The following is a 22,571-nucleotide window of genomic DNA, read 5'->3' on the forward strand; positions in this document are numbered from 1 at the left end:
AACCAGTTGCAAAGAGTGGGAATCTTGGGGTGTTTCCAATTTAAAGGGGTTGTCCGGCCTAATTGACCAAATGATTCTGATGCCGGGGCTGTGAGAACACAACAGTGCTTTATACTTACCTGTCCTACGCCCACTGTCTTCTGCTCTCCTCAGCTGTCATCATTTTTACGTGTTTTGACATGTCTATGCTAAATGGCCATTTCCTGTGGAATCGGCCTGTAACTGGAAGTTGTCCGAATAATGACAACAGCAAAGAGCAGAGGACAGAGGGCAGCATTTCTTCTGTACTCTCTAAAGCTAAAGGTGCAATTGTATTATTCTATCTATGGCTTTATTGGCTTCTCCCCCGAACTGTTCTTAACAGCAATTAGTGACATGCTTTATGACAAGCATTATGATTATGTAGATAAAATTATCTCCATGCTTAATTTTTATTGTATGGAACACATTTGTAAGCATGCTTTGTAACCTCTGTTACCTATCCAAAGGTCATTCCACAGGGAGGAGGAGGCAGACCTGCCATTGTCGTCTTTATCTGCTTGTCTCACCTTTGGCTAAAATGCTATACAAATCGCTTCACAGTAGCCCTCTACTTATCATCACAGACAGAACAGGGAAAAAAACCAAAAAAATATTTTAAAATATGTTTAACATACAAACTTGATTTAAAATTAATGTAGCAGCAGTACATTTGCTTTGGATAGAATGGTACCGATGCGATAAAGCCGGTCCCAAGGTACCTTTTTTGAACTGCGGCCTGGTTCCCGCGTATGGCGCTGTTCTATTTCCAGGCATCTGCCAGGGGTTAAGCACTGGAGGCATTATGATCAATGGAGCCTTATCACAGAGGGATGATGGTTTCCTCCCAGTGGGGGGTAGGCCGGTCCGCCTCCAGTGCTTCACTCCTGGCCGTTGCGCAGGAATAGAACGGCACCACCTTCCCTATGCTGACGCCATTCTATCGATGTGAAAATCTTAAAGCGAATGTACTGCATGTACATTCGCTTTAAACAATAGGAGGGAGTTTTATCAAAGTGTGTAAAATATAGACTGGTGTAAACTGCCCACAGCAACCAAGCAGCTATGGAATCATCAGCCTCCTGCGATCCAATTGCAGGGGAGCTGACCTAAACCCTAAACCACCAATGATGTTCAGCCATACTGTTCAAATGTGCTGTCTGTTTAGACAGCGACATCCAAGAAGTTAAAATAGTTGGCATCAGCGATTGCACCTTGCTGACCATGAGTGGCGGCCCTCAGCCTGTTCCTTACACTGTTGATAACATTAGGATGTGTTTACTGCTACTTTGTCGTCATCTGTTTAGAATACAGATGTAGCCAGAGGCTACAAACTGAAATAACTTGGCTTGTAGCAGATCGGGAGCTTGTCTGTGACATATTTTACTGGGGAACAAAAGCATTTTTCTATATTCTAGAAGCACAAAAGGATATACAATAGGTACAACTTGTCTCTTATATGTGTAAATTTTATGTTTATACAGTATACATTTTTATGGCATTTACCCTTTAATATAAATAACACATTAACCTTTTTCTATGTTAAGATAATATTCATACCAAAAATGTATTGTTTTTCACACTTTAAGGCTATGTTCACACAATGTAACAACAATGGCCTTTGTATGGCACTTAAAAAAACAACGACAGTTGTGAGTGTTACAAAAAAATGATTGGTGGAAGTCTTTATGCTGAGACCCTCACTAATTGTAACTATCATTCTGTGCTGGTGGATAAGCTGTCAAAATCCTGCCAGGCATTGCTGGAGGTAGTGCTGTTGACCGCATTGTATACACATTGTTTACACCATGGGTGTCCAAACTGCGGCCCTCCAGCTGTTGCAATCAGTGGCGTAGCTACAGTGAAGGCAGGGAAGGCGACTGCTATGGGGCCCCTGCATGAAGGGGGCCCGAGGAAGCCTGCCCTGCCTTAACGGTAGGTACCCCGCTCCCCCAGGTGTCCATAGAGGAAGAGGGACCCCCACTGCACTGTTCAGCCCCCTCACTGTAGTGCCGGGTGAGCGGGCTGAACAGAGGAGCAGGACCTGCCAGACGGCACAGGAGAGGGATTAAGGACCTTTGGGTCACATGACCCAAAGGTCCTCAATACCTATGTGAAGATCAGCCCGGACTACAGGAGGAGGAGGGGGAAGCCTGGGAGCTGTAAGTGCTGTGTATGTGTGTCAGTGAGTGTATATATGTATCTGTGGGTATATGTATATGTCAGTGTGTGTATATATGTATCTGTGTATATATTTATATGTCAGTATGTGTATGTATCTGTGGCTATATGTGTGTGTGTATGTCAGCAATGTCTGTAGCACTGGTGTATATGTGTGTGTTTGCTCCCAAAGATGTTCTGCCGCAGCTTCTATTAATGTTGGGCTCTAATAAAAGAACCCACCACTAATATCTGCAGCATTTTCTTTTATTTCTGGTTGAGTATTTCTTATTACACTGAGATGATTTCCCTGTGTACAGTCTACTCATGGTGTATACATCAGCACTAGAGTAATCACATTACAGTGTATATATGTGTGTATGTCAGTGGCGTATCTGTATATATGTTAATGGTGCCTCTGTGTGTGTATATGTGCGTCATTGTCTGTGTTTGGCGGGGGGGGGGGGGGCGTACAGGATTTATGGGGCCCCATACAGTTTTTTGCTATAGGGCCCCATGAATCCTAGCTACGCCCCTGGTTGCAATACTATATTTCCCATCATGCCTGGACAGCCAAATCCAAAGGTTTAGTTGTCCAGGCATGATGGGATTTGTGGTTTTGCAACAGCTGGAGGACCGCAGTTTGGAGACCCATGGTTTACACCAATGGATTCACACTAATTAAAACTTCTCACATGATACTGCCATCATTTTTTTTGAAACAGTATACAATACAAACTTTAAACATAAAAAGGTGCTTGAATCAGTAATCACTTGTCAGGCTGTGTCCACACATTGCATTTTCATTGCGGTACTCTATAATTTCTGGGAAGTCGCTGCTGTACCTCTTCAGTACTGCAAGTGAACATAGCCTTAGGTGCCATTTTATCTAATTTTTAGTTTTAGCTGTCACCAGTCTTTGATGGTGAAGGCACAACTTACTGCCAACACCTTATGTGTGTGATTGATACCAGTAAGTGGTTAAGGTGCAAAAGTTTTTATTAGATAAAAACTCAGTTTGTTGTTGCAATAAGCTTGTGAGCAGAATGGGCATGTGTAATAAGGACATTCTGTATAAGGATATGTTCACACTGGGCTGATACTCTCATCTGTTAGTTGGTCTGTCTTGTGTGAACATACTCTCACTTTATCTTATGTGGTTATAGCTTAGCAGGATCTTCTTCTGCGGTCTTGGTAGCATAGTATTTAATGCATAGTTGCTTTATTACTTTCTCTGTCTTTTAGGGTATTTGAAAATACATTATTGATAGACAGAACTATTTATAGAACTATGGTTATATTTTACACATGTTTTACAGTATGTGAGAGCACAGTTATGATGAAAAGTCTTTTGGTCTGATCATCATCCTTACAGCCTTAAAGGTATGCCTGTAACTGTTAAAGTTCTCTTCAGAAACACCCGGCCATGTACCCCAGAAAATCCCATTGCGCACACCCTTGTATTCTTTCTCATAATATTTGCCGTTAAGATTTGCAGACATGCATGCATCAAACCACCATCCAGAGCCATAGTAAGCACCACAGTTCCCAGATGGATACCTGTCATTGTCTTTATCTGGTGTAGTAAAGAACTTTTGGTCATGATTGTACTGTTTGCTGAATTGCAATGCATCACCAGCTGTTCCACTATAGCCACTGACAGATATTTTATATTTAAGATATTCATTGGCCACGTAGAATAGATCATAATTGGCAAATTCTTTAAGACCCTTAAAATCCTCAAGTTCAATTCTTAGCATCATGTTACTGCTCTTGGACAAGAGATGAAGCCTATCATTTCCCAACCAAAACTCTCCACTAAGGTTTCCAAAACCATTTTTGTATTCATTCCATGTTCTGTTGAAACTTATGGTGCCATCTTTACGCCTCTGCACCACTGTCCAGCCTCCACCCATGGACTCCATATCGCAGAAGACTTCAAATGTCTTATTCTTTGGATCTGGCATGACTTGGTAAATACCATTTCGTCTTTTACCCATCTTGTAGTAGTCGGAACAGTCCTGGAAGATAAGCTGTATGCCTACAAAGGAAACAGTAAAAAAAACACAAAAAACATTTAGCAGCAGTATTATAATTCTAATAATTACCCCCTTCAATGTCCAATGGGAGATATTGGGAAAAAATGCATAGTATATTATAGACTCTCATATCTTTAGTATTGTATATACTTTGTACTGAAGAGGCTGTGTCACAGCTTTATTTTTAAATAAAGTCTTCCAACAGACATTTAAATATTCTGACTTTTCCTGTAAATCATGGAAATCATTGACCTCTATGATATCAGCGAGTTGCTCTGCACATACTTGTACACAAATGGGTTAAATGAATTGAGACCTGACACGCTTGTATTAACAAATTTTAAGTGTCTGTAAATGTATAAGAAACTGACTACATGCTATTACCATTCTCCTTGTCAATGAGGAGTATGCCTTTATACAGTGTCTAGTCAGTACTGTCTGTATCAGAATGTGTAGGGGCAAGTCAGATTTCTAGGAGGAATAACCAAGGAATAGCACAACAAGCTCTAAGAGAAGAGGTGGATGCCAGTATATACAAATAAAATAGACATGTCATTAACAAGTAAAACACACAGGAGAGCTGACCTGACAGCGCCTCTCTAAAGGCCCTTGTTTCAGCGCCTCTCTTAAAGCCTTGTTTCACCAATTACCGGCTGTTTAAGCCAATAATCGTTTAGTGTAATAGCGCATGTTGAAAGGCAACGATCAGCCGTCATGCACGATGTTGGCTGATCGTGATCTTTCAACATGCTGAAAGAGCATGATTTGTGCACCAATGGTCTGCTGCATAATGCTCTGTGTAATCGACCTGTGAGACCGCTGCTGACCTAAGTGGGCCACTTGAACAATCTAAGAATTATTCGGGCGTTCCCTCCCGCTGCTCCCCGTTCGCTGTCTGTGCGTGTAATAGCATTGTATAGTGAGCAGGAAACGAGGGAAAGGGAAATCAAGCGTTAAACTGACAGGTTGGCGCCCGCTTCCCCCCAATTATCGTGCCACTTTATAGGGTTAAGAGGAATACAAGACAAAAGAGCATATGGTTCCAGCTATAATTTTCTAATTTAGCTTCTATTAGTTGCCTAGACAATTCTTCTTGTGGCTCTGTTGAACTTTTTTTTTATGTGTATAGCCATAGGGTGACGTCACCTAGAAATTGAAGACTTCACTTAATTCCATCTTAGGAGTTATTAATTACAGGAGAACTTTGCTTTATTAGCTCGTTGCCAAAATACAATGATGTCCGCACTTGTTTTTGTTGGGAGGCTTACAACTCAGACTTCTGCTATTCTGTTTCTCATATTTATCTTTAAAATGTGATCTGATAGACAAAATGGGGAAAAAAAAAGCTAGGAAAGAAGAGCACTAAGCGCCCAATTTGGCATGCCACAAAGGAAAGGGCGGACAATATAACAGCACACTGGTTTCCTCTTTTATTTATCGTTTTATTCACTGGACATTTAACTTGCCAGATGTTCTGGGAGATAAAGTGTTATACTGTAGATGTAGCACTGTCCTCAACCCTCCTACGTAAGTGGTTAGAGGAAATGACAGAACTAAAGTGAACTGAACCTTATGTCCTATACATATCATAAACACCAATATTTCATCCTGATCTCATTCAGGAAATGCTCACATAACATGGGAACTGTATTTATTGCATGTGAACACGCACTTGTGAATTGACCTTGCCAACACAATCTTTATAAGGTAGACATAATAGAATGTATCATTTTCAGTTGCTTTTTTATAAACATTCAGAAAAAATAAATGTACGCCTCAATGCAGACTTATGGTCCGTTCACACGTACAGGATCCGCAGCAGATTTGATGCTGTGTGTAGTTACTTGATATCTGCAGCATCAAATCTGCTGCGGATCCTGCACGTGTGAAAGCACCCTAAGGCTATGTTCACACACAGAAAAATAAAAGCATAATACAACCGTAATTTTGAGGCTCAAATACGCATTATAGTCAGTATAATAATCTGCTTCAGTGAAGTCAAGTCAAGGAAGAAATTGGCTGGCAATGCACACACAGTATAGAATATTGATTTATTAATTACGACCATCAAAATAATTAAGAAGCTCATTATTAAAACCTTTTTTTTGCTAAATACAACCATTTCTATTCACTTGTTTATATATTGTTCTATTTTCATTTAAAATTATGGCTGTATTTTGCTTTGATTTTACTGTGTGTGAACATAGCTGTAATGGTTTCCAGTTCCAAGAAACCTGACTAGAGGGAAGTTTCTAATGATATGCAATATCCTTTGTAGAAAAGCACTGTTCTAGACACAGATGACGACGTAGCTGTCTATATATCTATGAATTATTATTATTAGTCCATACCTTACATATATCACTTTAGCTTTAACAGGGCCTTGCAAAATAGTTATAAGCTCAGCATGCAATGCTCCCACTTACAAGATGCCAAATCTTTCTTCTGGAGGACATTCCACTTCATCAAATGTAGTGGATGCCAACTCGTCTATGCACCTGTTTCTCTTCCTTTTTTGCTCATTTTCGTCAGTTTTTTTCAGGTTCACTTTTATTACGTCATTAAAGTCAACTTTTATTTCCTTATTTTGTAAGTTAAAGCCTCTTTGTAGGAAAACAAAATATGTTACAGAGCTTTAAGATGAGGCTTGCGGCTGCCTTGTAATGGCAAACATTGCAGAGAACAGAGCTCTTGGAACAGAAAATGTTTTCTTGAACTAAAATAGTCCTTTTGGACTTTCTGAAAATCTGCAGTTTCCCACAGTTTCTCCCTCATGTGCCAGGAGTAAATGTTCATCAGAGAAAACCTTTACCACCTTGTGTATTACTTGGTTAGATCATTATATGTTAGTCATGTACATTCATTACTGGAGGGTTTTTTATATAAGCAAATACAGTATATCAGTGCATATAGGGATACAAGTTCAGTAATACTTTCATATCACTTCATATGGAAATCATTGTGGATGTTAATTCAACTGGCTTAAATTTAGACTCTGCCTGTATGGACAGCCAACCTGTTCCCATTTTTTATGTGTGTATAACATACAAGGTAGTAGGCAAGGTAGTACCTGTATAATAATCAGGTACATCAACTGTCATGACTTCCATAATACTTCCATAATTCTGTTTTTTTTAGAAATAATTAAATATTTTATTATTTTTAAACTTTTATATAAACTCGTTTATATTCTCTACATAGGTGTCATAAACTATGTTCACATCTCTATCATATATTCCTGTCAAAGTGATAGACACTTAGATGGACCAGCACAGATCCCATTATAAGTCAGTAGGGTCTATCGGATTCACTACTGCATCATGGTTTCTGTTTATAATGGAAACCAGGTCACTAATGGGAACTATGTCAAAATTAAATAATTGTAGACAACCTTTACTATATGGTCCTGTAGGAAAATGGGTAGATGTAAGGCTGCTAAATGATGTGCAGAAGATAGATAGATAGATAGATAGATAGATAGATAGATAGATAGTATAGTTGTATTTCCTGTAGTAATTAGTGAGGTACTGTTTGGATCTATAAAAGCTAACACTTTAAGTAAAATTGTTAGCTGTCATATATGTTAATAGATTAGGTTTCTGGTGCAGAATTTTAAGTATATAAAAGACTTACTTGGAAGTGCTTCCTTTAGTGGACAGTTATTGGAGCACTTGTCACCATTGCTGAGTGTGAATGACAGGTTTGCTATCTTCTTGTCAATGTAGTCATCCACATTGTTCGTATTCATCTTCTCTATCTGATCCTGCAAGTTGTTAATCTGATTCCGTGCATTCTTCAAGCTTATGGACATTTTCTTCATCTTAGACTGCAGATCTTGTATTTGATTCACCTGCCCATCTCCATCAGAGACCCCAGTAGCTTGTTTCTCCAGGTTCTCATCTGCCTGCAGTTTGCAGTCCTGACAAGATTTCTTAAGGTTATTTACAGTTTCTTTTAGGCTCTGTACTTCCTTGAGTGTTTTTTCAAGAAGCTGCAACTGCTTGGGTAGCTGTATTGTCATTGGGGGCAACGTTATCTGGTAGGGACAGTTCCCTTCTTCGTCACATTTACCACCATTCTTCATTTTTATGGGGCAGGCATTAACAGGTTTTTCTGCTGGAACATTCTCTTCTTCTGCACCAGCCAGCCCAGCTGACAAGGCTGCGGAGAGGCTTCATAATTCTGGCAAAGAGAGCAAGAGGCTCAGCACAGTTTATATAGAACCAGCAGGCTCCGCTGCAACAATTCACAGTACTCAGAAATGGGTGGGAGCTCCTGAAATTGTAGCAAATAGTCGTGTAAGAGAACTTCCTGCCAAAGTGATCAAATATTTCCTCTATTTTAAACATCAGCTGAAAATAGATTATCCGAGAAACAGCTAAAGTGGAATGATAAACTATAGAGAAAAAAAAGCTTGCTGTATTTCCATTTTGGTGTTTTTACAATGGATCTGGTAGTGTAGGATTATTCTTCATATGAAAAAATAGTCTACTTTATCTCCCATAGCAACCAATTGGATAGCTGCTTTTAGGTATGCCACCCCTTTTGGTGGGATGCCTGATTGACCTCTGGGACACCTACCAGTCCTGATAATATAATTACATAATACTTAGTGCTGCAAATCCTACATTTTCTATGCTCAGCAGCAGCACTGGCTACTTGGCCAAAAGAGGAGACTCACCTGTTTGGCTTTGTCGTACCTGCTGCCCACATGCTTGTGCTACCTATGTGCATACCCGTGTGGCATGTTTATCATGGCATGTAGCAATGTACAATTAGTTATTGAACCCTGATGATATTTTGTATAAATGCAAGGAAGTTAATGAGAAGCACTCACCACATAATCTTGAATGTTTGTTTTATGGGATGAAACATTCACAGATTACTACATAAGTGCAAGATAATCAGTGAATGTTTCGTCCAATAAAGCAACCATTCATAATTATATGGTGTATGCCGCCTATTCACTACCTTGCCTTTATACAGTTGGATCGCTGTATGGGGCAGAGCACCTCAACAAGGTTTTGCTGATTTATTTGTCCTCTATAAACTGGCTACATGTTGTTATCATACTGATTAACCCAACACCTGCGAATCAGCTATTTCTATTGCATCCTGATGATATTTTAGGCGTTTGGCATTTTGCCTTTAAAAAACTGACTTTTTTTTCATCAGTTTGCATCGGTTTGCATCCGTTTTCATATCAGTTTATTTTCTTTCTTTGGTTTCTTGCTTCTTCTGCGCATGCTCAGTGAAATACCTGATGAAAACTGTTAACTTGCAAACGGATGTGAACAGAAATACCTTCTGTTGAGATCCGTCCTCATTGACTTTAATGTAAAAAAAAAAAAACAAGTGCACTTTCCATTCGTGTTCCGTTTTTTCAAACGGAGGGAAAAAAGCAGCATGCAGGATTTTTCTTTCCGTTCACAAAAATGGAACCCTGACGGAATACATGCAAATGGAGCACAAATATGACAAACGGAGCACAATAAAAATACATAGAAATGAATGGGGTGTTGGACAGATACGTCAGATTCCGTTTATGTTGTTTAAAAACAGAACAGCTAAACGGAACTGTGGCGGAGAGAAAAACGTCAGTGTGAACCCAGCCTTACCTGTTAAAAACATGTAGGCTCTCTCGATGCTGGCATTCTGGTGAAAAAGATCTTTTATCTGGGCGGCGCTGTGTCAGAGGCAGGGTCTAGAGCTCCCGTGCCCTGCAGCAACTCTCTCTTCTTGCTGCCCATCCCTGTTTTTAGCTATACCCCTGGGGTGGGTAGAACTGGCAGCAAAACAAGGCATGGGTGCTCTAGGCGCGCCTCTTTGCCAGAATAAAAGATCTTTTTTTTTACTGGAATGCTGGCAACAGAAGAAAAACAGACCTGATTTTTGAAGATCTGGTGAATCTCTTAACTGTCTAATGTAAGCTTGCACCATTTATTAGTTGGCAGTTTACCATAAAATATATGTGCCACAAAGTGGTGCATTTTGACACATTTTAGCCTTCCCCTTTTTGTCAAAGCCACTCCCTCCTTCCAGTAAACCACATTCTCTAGTTCCATTGAGGTGACGGTAAGTTGCAACATGCAAACCTTCTTCCCCTGTCCAGGGAGGGGTGTGGAAGGAAGGAGGAATGCATACACAGCTTCTTGGGTATTTGAGCTTGGATGGAAAACATCAGGTTCAAGGTTACCTGAGAAAACATAACATATTATAAGACAACATAACAATTATACATTAAAGTGTCACTGTTGTTAAAATTTATTTTGCAGAAATCAATAGTTCAGGCGATTTTAAGAAACTTTGTAATTGGGTTTATTAGCCAAATATGCCATTATCTGCATGTAAAAAGCCTTTTCCCAGGTCCCCCCTCCTCTCCTTTCTGTCATCCACTCCTCAGAATCAGGAAATCTCGAATGTTTTTTCCATCAGTCGGATCTGTCTGGCCTATGAAGAGGGGAGGGGGGAGGGGGAAGGAGTGAGATTAGCGGGCAGCTGAGAGCCAAGAACAAAGGATTGCACAGGGCGGGAGCTATTCAGAGCCCTAATTAGTGGTCAGAGAGGTCCTGGTGACTGTCAGAGGAGAGAGCTCATGATGTGAATGTAAATTAACTCTTTTTTGTCCTGTTTTGCTTCCTCTACTTTCTCTCTCCATAGGAAAACCATAAAGACAGAGGGAGAGCTTCAAACTGCTTTTTCTGACTAATAAATTGCCTGTACTATTGATTTCTGCAATAAAAATTTTAACGACAGTGACACTTTAAGGCAACTTGGGAAACAAATGGCCAAGTCTAAAAATAATCCTTTACTCAAATACATAGTAAACATATCGGAGGGAAATTATCAAAGTAGTTCTAAATGTGTTTGTGTCTATATTATGCCTTTGGCCATATGGGTATCTTTACAATGTGCCATTTTATAAATTAATAAAAATGGAGCATAGTCATAAATTTGGTGTAACCTTGGAGACGCACCGTTTCACACAACTGGCATGCCTTTGACGTTATTTAAGGGTGGTCCAGACTGAAGCGGCTTTGGACCTATTTTGCGTAATCTAAAAAAGTAGCAGTTGATAAATGTTTCCTGACCGGCAAAAATAGAACTTGACAAAGGACACACGTGAGCAGTATAGTTGCAAAATGTTTGCAATTGCGCAAAAATCAGCGACTTTTCCACGACATACATAAAACAATGATGAATTCCCCCATATTGTCTACCATATATGACACAAATATGTAGGGCACTTTTAGATTGGGCTGTTTCATGCCTATCTTTTTTCAATATTCAGTGGGGATTTATCATTCCTTGCACCACTGTTAAATTGTGAAATTGTTGTCAAAACAAAGTTTGCTCAAAAATCTTGCCACTCTGCACTGGAACTTGTAATGAGTTGTAATCCTCAATTTCTTCTATTGTTTATGGATAATGTTGGCGTATTAGTTTGTGTAGGTTATCTGTTATTGTTCAGTCACTCACCATGGCTGAACATAGCAATATTTTAGGCCTCCCTCCGTGTAAAACCTACAGATTCACGCTAAAGATTCACAGTCTAGAGCTCATTTAGCTGTAATGTCTCTGACATGGAAAAAATCTGGGGTCACCAGTGATTTTATTTCTGTAAGAAGATCTTGTCTTTCTAGGAAAGTAAAAGTAGATCTTTAAATCATGTAGCTCTTTTGCTAGCTAATAAAAAGAAAGTTCTAGAACAAACACAGCCTTTCATCTGCTAAAGCAATTCCTAAGGAGAACTATTTGATTGCTATGTTTTCAATTGTGGTAGTATGTGTGTATGACTTAAAGGCCAATGATTATTGCTGGTACAGCCCAGCACCAGACCTTTGTTAGAGAAATCAGTGGGGGTCTCAATACATTTTTCACGAAATCTTTTTTATTTTAATTTGGTGCACTGAGGCGATTTGTAGTTATGAGAACTGGAGTCACTGCAGAGCGACACCCAGAGGGACAGGCTGGCGTGGTGGGTTGGTGCACTGAGGCGCTTTGCAGTTATGAGAAAAGGAGTCACTGCAGAGCGACACCCAGAGGGACAGCCTGGCATGGTGGGTTGGTGCACTGAAGCGCTTTGTAGTTATGAGAACTGGAATCACTGCAGAGCGACACCCAGAGGGACAGGCTGGCGTGGTGGGTTAGTGCACTGAGGCGCTTTGTAGTTATGAGAACTGAAGTCACTGCAGAGCGACACCCAGAGGGACAGGCTGGCGGGGTGGGTTAGTGCACTGAGGCGCTTTGTAGTTATGAGAAAAGGAGTCACTGCAGAGCGACACCCAGAGGGACAGCCTGGCATGGTGGGTTGGTGCACTGAGGCGCTTTGTAGTTATGAGAACTAGAATCACTGCAGAGCGACACCCAGAGGGACAGGCTGGCGTGGTGGGTTAGTGCACTGAGGCGCTTTGTAGTTATGAGAAAAGGAGTCACTGCAGAGCGACACCCAGAGGGACAGGCTGGCGTGGTGGGTTGGTGCACTGAGGCGCTTTGTGGTTATGAGAAAAGGAGTCACTGCAGAGCGACACCCAGAGGGACAGGCTGGCGTGGTGGGTTGGTGCACTGAGGCGCTTTGTAGTTATGAGAAAAGGAGTCACTGCAGAGCGACACACCAGGCGTGGTGGGTGGTGCACTGAACGTTGTCGTCCCATCCCCAGTGCCCCAAACTACCTAATTTACATATTAAACTACAGATTTAGTGAAAATGATGCTAAGAATGTGCTCTATAGGGACATAACAGCAGTTTAGAGTCTTCTAACCTGCTGTTAGTTTCCCTTTAACTTGAATAATTTTTAACTATATTAAGTCATTTGTACATCCTCCAGATATCCAGCTATTTTCCTAATATAGCTGTCAATGTAATTGAAGAACAAGTAATTAGTGCAGATAATTTCTGGGAGCAGCTGGACATGTCTCATGCCTTAAAATACTTGGCCAGCTTCTTGTTTTGGAGGTTTTGTTGTGACAAGTTGTGTAAGTTGATTACATAGTGCAGCCTCATTTGTCATGATCACTGTGAGAGTTCTGTATCATTTCTGTTATTCAGGACACATAGGGTAGGGTAGTAACAGTGAAGCACTTTGCCTTTTGTCTCCATCCTTTCCTTATAATCTGTAAGCTCTTCTGAGCAGGGCCCTCATTCTTCATTGATGGTTTCATAATTATATGTATATGGCTACGTTCACAAAAAGCGGCTGTTCTATTTAAAAAGACATCTGTTATTACCGCTTTTTAACTGATTGCAATGCATTGAAGTCAATGGGGTGACGGACCTCCAATGCACACAGTGTATAAAATAACGGACGTTATCTGCGCGGACGTCAAAATAATAATCATGACAATTATTTTCGGACGTCTTTTAAAAACAGCGGACGTTATTTATTTTTTTTTGTTCACACACAGTTTTTTCAACAACCTTTTTCTGTTTTTACTAATAAATTCAATGGACTTTTCAATTAAAGACATATGCAAAGGTCAATCAGTAACCACAAACTAGAATAATGGACCAGCGGCCAATCCTCAAAATAACGGATGTCGTTTTTAAAATGATAAATAGACAAGAAAAAAAGTTGTGTAAACATAGCCTCTCATCTCTGTAATGTCTGAATTTTGTCTATGTATAAGTAAAAATTATTATTATTATCAGGTTCACACCTAATCTTGGCATACCTATAGGACTAAATGGACCACCCACACTTTATTTGTATGTTTGGTTTGCATTACCATGGTATATGTCTTATTTGTGAGATAGAATAACTTAGTGAAACAGGGTTCTATAATGTGTGGCCAGAGCTGGAGGAACATGGCTAACAATCTTTGTGCAGCCCTTTCCTTTAATCAGCCATCAGCAGCACATCTCTTATTATATGGACAGATCTGCATTGGATGGCAAATGATCTTTTCGCATGTTTAAAGTGAGCGATCAGCCGACGGGTCTTCAGCTGCTTACTGGCTGTAATACATTGGGAGATATCAGTCTGATTTGTGTAATAGAACCCATCTAAGTATGTCTAAACTGGAGAGGGAAGCGCTCAGCCAAGTGCTTATAAAGGGTAACTCAGCACTTGGGGGCAGTCTTAACCAGACCCTGATTACTCAAAACCATTGAAATATCTTTATGAAATGTGACAAGGACAATTTAAAGGGAAACTCCAGGTAGAGGTTAAAAAAAATGAAACTTCTGCAGAAGCATATAGCGTTACTTACCTATCTATTTCAGTTTTGAAACTACCGAAAATCCATTTGTTTTGGGGTGTTTTGTTCTGTTTGTGTTTCTGCACTTTCTGGTTGAGCAGTTGTACAGAGTACTACAGGTTCCAGAATGCATTGCTTTCCCTCAGCTGTTCATCACAGTCCCCCCCTGCACATTCCCCGCCCAAATCTATTGCAACACACATTGCCGTTTCAATGAATTATTTGCATTACTTTATCATTCCATTGTTGTCCCACCCACACAGCACACAGTTACTACCTGTAACACCACACAGTGCTGTATTCTCTACCTGTAACACCACACAGCACGCTGTATTCTCTACCTGTAACACCACACAGCACGCTGTATTCTCTACCTGTAACACCACACAGCACGCTTTATTCTCTACCTGTAACACCACACAGCACGCTGTATTCTCTACCTGTAACACCACACAGCACACTGTATTCTCTACCTGTAACACCACACAGCACGCTGTATTCTGTCCCCTGTAACACCACACAGCACACTATATTCCCTACCTATAACACCACACAGCACAGTGTATTCTCTACCTGTAATACCACACAGCACACTGCATTCTCTACCTGTAAAACCACACAGCACACTGTATTATCTACCTGTAACACCACACAGCACACTATTCTCTACCTGTAACACCACACAGCACACTGCATTCTCTACCTGTAACACCACACAGCACGCTGTATTCTCTACCTGTAACACCACACAGCACTGTATTCTCTACCTGTAACACCACACAGCACGCTGTATTCTCTACCTGTAACACCACACAGCACACTGTATTCTCTACCTGTAACACCACACAGCACGCTGTATTCTCTACCTGTAACACCACACAGCACGCTGTATTCTCTACCTGTAACACCACACAGCACGCTTTATTCTCTACCTGTAACACCACACAGCACGCTGTATTCTCTACCTGTAACACCACACAGCACACTGTATTCTCTACCTGTAACACCACACAGCACGCTGTATTCTGTCCCCTGTAACACCACACAGCACACTATATTCCCTACCTATAACACCACACAGCACAGTGTATTCTCTACCTGTAATACCACACAGCACACTGCATTCTCTACCTGTAAAACCACACAGCACACTGTATTATCTACCTGTAACACCACACAGCACACTATTCTCTACCTGTAACACCACACAGCACACTGCATTCTCTACCTGTAACACCACACAGCACGCTGTATTCTCTACCTGTAACACCACACAGCACTGTATTCTCTACCTGTAACACCACACAGCACGCTGTATTCTCTACCTGTAACACCACACAGCACACTGTATTCTCTACCTGTAACACCACACAGCACGCTGTATTATCTACCTGTAACACCACACAGCACACTGTATTCTCTACCTGTAACACCACACAGCACGCTGTATTCTCTACCTGTAACACCACACAGCACACTGTATTCTCTACCTGTAACACCACACAGCACGCTGTATTATCTACCTGTAACACTACACAGCACACTGTATTCTCTACCTGTAACACCACACAGCACGCTGTATTCTCTACCTGTAACACCACACAGCACACTGTATTCTCTACCGGTAACACCACACAGCACGCTGTATTCTCTACCTGTAACACCACACAGCACGCTGTATTCTCTACCTGTAACACCACACAGCACGCTGTATTATCTACCTGTAACACCACACAGCACGCTGTATTCTCTACCTGTAACACCACACAGCACGCTGTATTATCTATCTGTAACACTACACAGCACACTGTATTCTCTACCTGTAACACCACACAGCACGCTGTATTCTCTACCTCTAACACAGTACGCTGTATTCTCTACCTGTAACACCACACAGCACACTGTATTCTCTACCTGTAACAACACACAGCACACTGTATTCTCCACCTGTAACACCACACAGCACACTGTATTCTCTACCTGTAACACCACACATCGCACCGTATTCTCTACCTGTAACACCACACAGCACAGTGTATCCTCTACCTGTAACACCACACTGTATTCTCTACCTGTAACACCACACAGCACAGTGTATCCTCTACCTGTAACACCACACTGTATTCTCTACCTGTAACACCACACAGCACGCTGTATTCTCTACCTGTAACACCACACAGCACGCTGTATTCTCTACCTGTAACACCACACAGCACGCTGTATTCTCTACCTGTAACACCACACAGCACGCTGTATTCTCTACCTGTAACACCACACAGCACGCTGTATTCTCTGCCTGTAACACAGTACGCTGTATTCTCTACCTGTAACACTACACAGCACACTGTATTCACTACCTGTAACACCACACAGCACACTGTATTCTCCACCTGTAACACCACACAGCACACTGCATTCTCTACCTGTAACACCACACAGCACGCTGTATTCTCTACCTGTAACACCACACAGCACGCTGTATTCTCTACCTGTAACATCACACAGCACGCTGTATTCTCTACCTGTAACACCACACAGCACGCTGTATTCACTACCTGTAACACCACACAGCAGGCTGTATTCTCTACCTGTAACACCACACAGCAGGCTGTATTCTCTACCTGTAACACCACACAGCATGCTGTATTCTCTACCTGTAACACCACACAGCACGCTGTATTCTCTACCTGTAACACCACACAGCACACTGTATTCTCTACCAGTAACATCACACAGCACACTGTATTCTCTACCTGTAACACCACACAGCGCACTGTATTCTCTACCTGTAACACCACACAGCACGCTGTATTCACTACCTGTAACACCACACAGCACGCTGTATTCTCTACCTGTAACACCACACAGCACACTGTATTCTCTACCTGTAACACCACACAGCACGCTGTATTCTCTACCTGTAACACCACACAGCACGCTGTATTCTCTTCCTGTAACACCACACAGCACACTGTATTCTCTACCTGTAACACCACACAGCACACTGTATTCTCTACCTGTAACACCACACAGCACGCTGTATTCTCTACCTGTAACATCACACAGCACACTGTATTCTCTACCTGTAACACCACACAGCACGCTGTATTCTCTACCTGTAACACCACACATCACACTGTATTTTCTACCTGTAACACCACACAGCACGCTGTATTCTCTACCTGTAACACCACACAGCACGCTGTATTCTCTACCGTGACAGCACACAGCACACTGTATTTTCTACCTGTCACACTACACAGCATGCTGTATTCTCTACCTGTAACACTGATATTGGAATAAAGTAAAGAACTTTTTTGAACTGTTTTTTTTCTTTTCATTTCCACGCACATTTTATGATCAAGCATCCTTTATCTTTGAAGTTGAGCCCTACTATAAGGCTCTGATCCCCTCTGCCGTTTATAGCATCATTTACTTGTGTTACTGCATCATTTTTGTGAATACGCTGCAGTACTGCAATGACACTCCAACATGTGTGAACACAGCCCTAATTTCACTGCACACTTCTGCACAATTAGAGAAATCAGTGCAACACCTGCTTCTGGCCGGTCAGAAATGGTGCATCACTCAGGAGATTGGGGGATCCAGCCAAGCCTCCTGTGACATCACGCCCTGCCCCCTGTCTGCATGATCAGCCTGATCCCAGCAAACACACACAATGTGAGACAGAGTCATGGAAGATTTGTCTCCTAAGGTGGGAGAGCAGTGGGAGCAGGAGACAATGTGGATTTGCACAGAGGCCATTTTTCATCACTTCCTGGATTTCTATCAGCTACCAGTGTGGCAGGACCGTACAGATACGGTAATACATTGTATAGACACATCAATATAACTTTTAATGTACTTTTAATAGAAAACAAGTTTTCCTTATCCGGAGTTCCCCTTTAATACAATAATTAAAGATACATGCTAGATACATACATACTTTTTTTTCTTTTCTAACTATATTTATATATTATGTAGGAGATAAACACTTGTTTAGTCAAGAAAGTATTAACATATATTATTATGAGATAAACAAAGTAAGCAAATAGAAACAACAAACAGAATGTGAAAGCACAGCACTCAACAATTCTTTATTTGAATTATTTATTGCGCTACTCCATCCCATTACATATTGCATCGCATAAAGGCCTTAGCAAAACAACTATAATGCTGAAGCTTATAAAGGTAGCACTTATGCCAAGCACTTTTGCCAAGGATTGTCTCATGTGATGGATTGATGCAATAAAGATTTCAAAGAAATAGCTGGTAAGCGCTAGGCTTTCACTTTCTGTGTTTGCAGACCCCATTGATGAACAGTATGCTTAGATGTTAAAGGGGTGGTGTCATGAAGAAAACTAGGTCTATAGTGATATGTTTTGTAAAATAAAACATATTTCCAAAGTACATGCATTGTACATATATATGGGCGTCTAAACTTCAATGCATTGAACATATTGGAATAACAGATCTTGGTTTGTAGAAGTAAAATATGAGAGAGAACAAAGAAGGAAGAGGAGAAAAGGAGAGAAAGAGAGGAGAAGAAGAGAAGGGGAAAAAAGGAGGGGGTAAGCCTTTCTTAAAGGGAAACAATTAGCACATTTGTGCTGATTGGGCTTCCAACACGTTTGCACGCACCTGGCAGCCGGGTCTCCTAACAGGCTAACGGGCCTACTTGTCTGTCAATCACCCCATTGGCAAGACAGAGAGCTGTGACTAGTCACAGCCTACATGCCTATTTCACGGCTCTCCCCCTGCCTTCTGCGTGGGATTAAGAACCATTTTACCCGACATGAATCCCGGAACCCCAACACTATAGGAGACCCAGCTGCCAGGTCTATGCAGACGTTCTGGGAGCCCAAGCAGCACAAATTGTATAATTTAAAAGATATAGCACCACTAATCCCCCATGTGTTGTTTTGCTTCCTTATCTGTTGCCATTGGCCAACCAGGCATCCACTTTTTTGTGTTACACATGCTTCGTTCAATTGTCACATGATCTGTCTGATTAGTACTGGCAGTTGGTTTTCATTTCACGTGCAGCAAGGGGGATTGTGGGAAAGTGTCTGCACTGTTACATAGCAGAAGCAGGGTCACAGTTCAGAGAGGAAACCAGGGAGTAAATAGATACACGGGGATGAAACTTGCTCACTGATGTAAGTAACTACTAAAAACAGCACATTTGTTCTCCTGTACATATGTGTATGCTTTGTGACACCACCCCTTTAAGCACTGATTACCACCTGCAGATACTGTTTTTGAGTAACTGCACCGTGACTTGAAGTGTCTGTCTGTCTGAATCTGAATGAATTATATACTGTAGTACCAATTAATAAAACCTGAGTTAATTCCATGTGAATTCTGTGTCCTATTAATTTCAAAGGGAATGCACACTGTAGTTTATACGATACAGATTTTTCATTATAGAGTTTAAATCCACATAGCAGAAAACGAAGTGGCGTGTCACTTTTTAATGATGAATCTGCAGCAGGTAGCCCCACATAGATAAGCTCCAATGAATAGTTAACCCATGGTATCTCAGAAGGCAAATCTGCTGACCACAAGAACACTTTGCAGATTTGTGCAAAATATAAAATGTTTCAACACAGTTTACCTCATATGTCATTGAGGAATTTCCTAGATATTTATGAAACGGCACACATAATTCATTGCATGTGTCATATTGCAGCATAAGGTAATATGTGAATGCAATAATCCTATTAGTCAGTGTACTGTAGCTAGGGATGGAAGACTTTGTTATGACAGTGGACTAACCAGTATGTTGAAGTTAATAGCCTTTCTCTTTTTCATCCTTCTATGGACATAAACAGTAAACTTTAGGAGTTTCCCACCTTTCTGTTCCATTATAAGCTAACTGAACAGTTACAGTTCAGCAACATGACAAAATAATAAGATTAGATATGTGTGGGCAAAAGCATAAATCATACAATAATCAACTCTTGTAGTAAAATAAAGACAATGAGCTTATTGCCAGATAAAGAATGTCAGGTATTGTGACTTTGTGATAGGAGAGACATTTTAAAGACTCAATAAACAAATGAGGAAAATAAATCTCAACTTCAAGAAGGGGAAACTGGCAAAATACAAAGTACAAGTCTTTTCATTATATGCTTTTTTTTATTTGTAGCTGTTTCTAGCTGGTAAAATCCCAGGAACCAGAGTAGCTGAACTGAAGGCAAAGTATAGCTTGCTGTATGAGACACTGAAAAGGTATTGTACTTTTACAAGTTATAATGTGTGAATCAAATTAGTTTACATGTATTGTGTGTGTGTTTATGTGCATCACTTTTTTTTACCTATGGATGGGGAAATGTTAAAAATAATAAATAAGTCATACTTACCTACCCTGATCCCCCACAGCTGCCATTCCTAGGCTTTCTGGTTCATTGCTTCTTGGTTTTCGTGATGAGTCATGTGACTGCCCTGATTGGTGGTCAGGCAGTTCCTGCTGAGATTACTTATTTGTTATTTTTAGCACAACACAAGTAAAAGAAAAATTATGCCCCTTCAAAACTAATATCACAAATGTATAGTACAATAATAAATAATATTCAGTGCTAGCAAAAAAGTATTATGTAAATACAAAGAGCAGAATTTTTTAGCATATAATTCAGAAGAGAATATTAAAGGAGTTATCCAGCCCACTCAGCTTGGCCAGTACGATCACCTCAGGGGGATACCCGAGACCTATAGAAGGACACAGGAGGAGCGCGGAATGGTAAGTATAGCTTTTTTTTTTTTACATGCTTGCAGCCATATAGCTATGATTTTGTATCGCCGAAACACCCCTTTAATGTTTTAATCTACAGTTGTGGTTTTCTGGTATTCTCATTGTATCAGGTGTGTCTTCCTGTTTTGAAGTTTTTTACTCTGTGACCATGTTTGTAACCTTTTCTTTCTGATGTCTCCTGACAATCTTCCCTTGAAAAAAGTTTATTTTATATTACCTCATGAAAGATAATGTGACGGTATACTTCATTACTTAATGACAAGCTAAGGAGATAAAAGGTGTGGAGTATATTCCAGTTCTTAAATTTGAATTTTGTAGCTGTTCATAAAAACTTTCAATGTGTGGTTCGAAAAGGTGTCAATGCAAGTGAAGGACGGCAGTCATGTGCTGCAAAAATGATAAAGCAATGCTTCACCATGTAGATAGATGATGACCAAACACATACTACAAAATCAAGACAGGAGCTTTTTAAAGGAGTTTTGCAGTCAAAACAGGCTGATGAGCCTTTCATAGGATAGGTCATTAGCCACTGATTGATGGGGTGCAGAACCCCCGCCAATCAGCTTTTCAGCCCCCACATTACACAGTAGATGGGGTCGGAAGCAGCTAGCTCCAAATACTGGACCTGGTTACTGCAGCTTAGCTGCTGTTCACTTGAACAGGAGCTGAGCTGTAGTTACACATCACTACTTCTACACAATGAATGGAGCCAACTTTCAGCCCAATTTACTATGTAGTACACGAACTGCACAGTGACTTATGACCTCTTGGATAGCTTATCAGTCTGTTTTGGCCAGAAAACACCTTTAAAGACAATGAAAGGGCATACTTTTCAATGATGAAGACAAAACTGAAAGCAGAAAGTCCCAGACAAGTGAAGGCGGCTTCAGTAAAGGCCTGGGAAAGCATACTCTAGGAAAGAACATTAGCACTGGGTGATGCCCATGTGTTCCAGTTCGCAGGCAGACAGTGACTACAAAATATTCACATCCAGTTATTAACAGAATCTTTATAGCTATAATTACATTACTTTGTCATATTACTTTTTAGCCTTTAACCCCTTCACGTCAGCCATTTGTATATATACGTTCCTATTGCACATGCCCCGTGCAGTAGGAATGTACATATACGTTCCTGACTGACAGGGGCTTTGTGATGAGAACGGGATAGCTGCAGGGACAGCGATCCCGCTCTCATCTGTGTACAGCACCGGAGATAATGAGGATCAGCTGCGATTCCGCAGCTGACCCCCATTAACCCCTTAGTGACCGCCGAAACGCCGGTCACTAATGGGCCGGTGCCGCCGCTGTATTTCATCTCCCCCCACCGTGAATCCACGGTGGGGGGAGATGAAATAAGTAAAAATCAGACCCCAGATCAGCCCCCTAATGCCCCAGTCACTA

General features: G+C 40.9%; 2 protein-coding genes across 3 annotated transcripts in view; one reads left to right on the forward strand and one right to left on the reverse strand.

Annotated features, from left to right (window-relative positions):
• CCDC146 (coiled-coil domain containing 146) overlaps nt 1–22,571 on the forward strand; it is an 89,033-nt gene that overhangs the window by 15,676 nt on the left and 50,786 nt on the right. Inside the window, exon 3 of the mRNA XM_069978058.1 lies at nt 20,566–20,648. Within this exon, the coding sequence (XP_069834159.1) occupies nt 20,566–20,648 (83 nt within the window). The remainder of the gene's footprint in view (nt 1–20,565; nt 20,649–22,571) is intronic.
• FGL2 (fibrinogen like 2) lies at nt 1,383–8,383 on the reverse strand. 2 transcript variants are annotated; one of them, XR_011363966.1, is made up of 3 exons: nt 7,851–8,383; nt 2,128–4,219; nt 1,383–2,094 (listed from the first exon to the last, which is right to left on the reverse strand). XR_011363966.1 is itself a non-coding variant. In XM_069978041.1 (2 exons), exons 1-2 carry the CDS (start codon nt 8,299–8,301, stop codon nt 3,513–3,515), a joined length of 1,158 nt encoding a protein of 385 aa, XP_069834142.1. In that variant the 5' UTR covers nt 8,302–8,383; the 3' UTR covers nt 1,383–3,512. The 2 variants fall into 2 exon arrangements, 1 of the variants encoding a protein (XP_069834142.1); XM_069978041.1 differs by having other exon boundaries at nt 1,383–4,219.

The sequence above is a fragment of the Dendropsophus ebraccatus genome, chromosome 1, assembly GCF_027789765.1.
Source record: "Dendropsophus ebraccatus isolate aDenEbr1 chromosome 1, aDenEbr1.pat, whole genome shotgun sequence".
Lineage (NCBI taxonomy): Eukaryota > Metazoa > Chordata > Amphibia > Anura > Hylidae > Dendropsophus > Dendropsophus ebraccatus.

Excerpts from the sequence above, each read along its gene's own strand:
- FGL2 (XM_069978041.1), bottom strand. The coding sequence starts at position 8,301 with ATGAAGAATGGTGGTAAATGTGACGAAGAAGGGAACTGTCCCTACCAG. Across the intron at positions 4,220-7,850 it reads ACTAAAGGAAGCACTTCCAA|GCATACAGCTTATCTTCCAG; the intron begins GTAAGTCTTTTA and ends TTTCCTTTGTAG.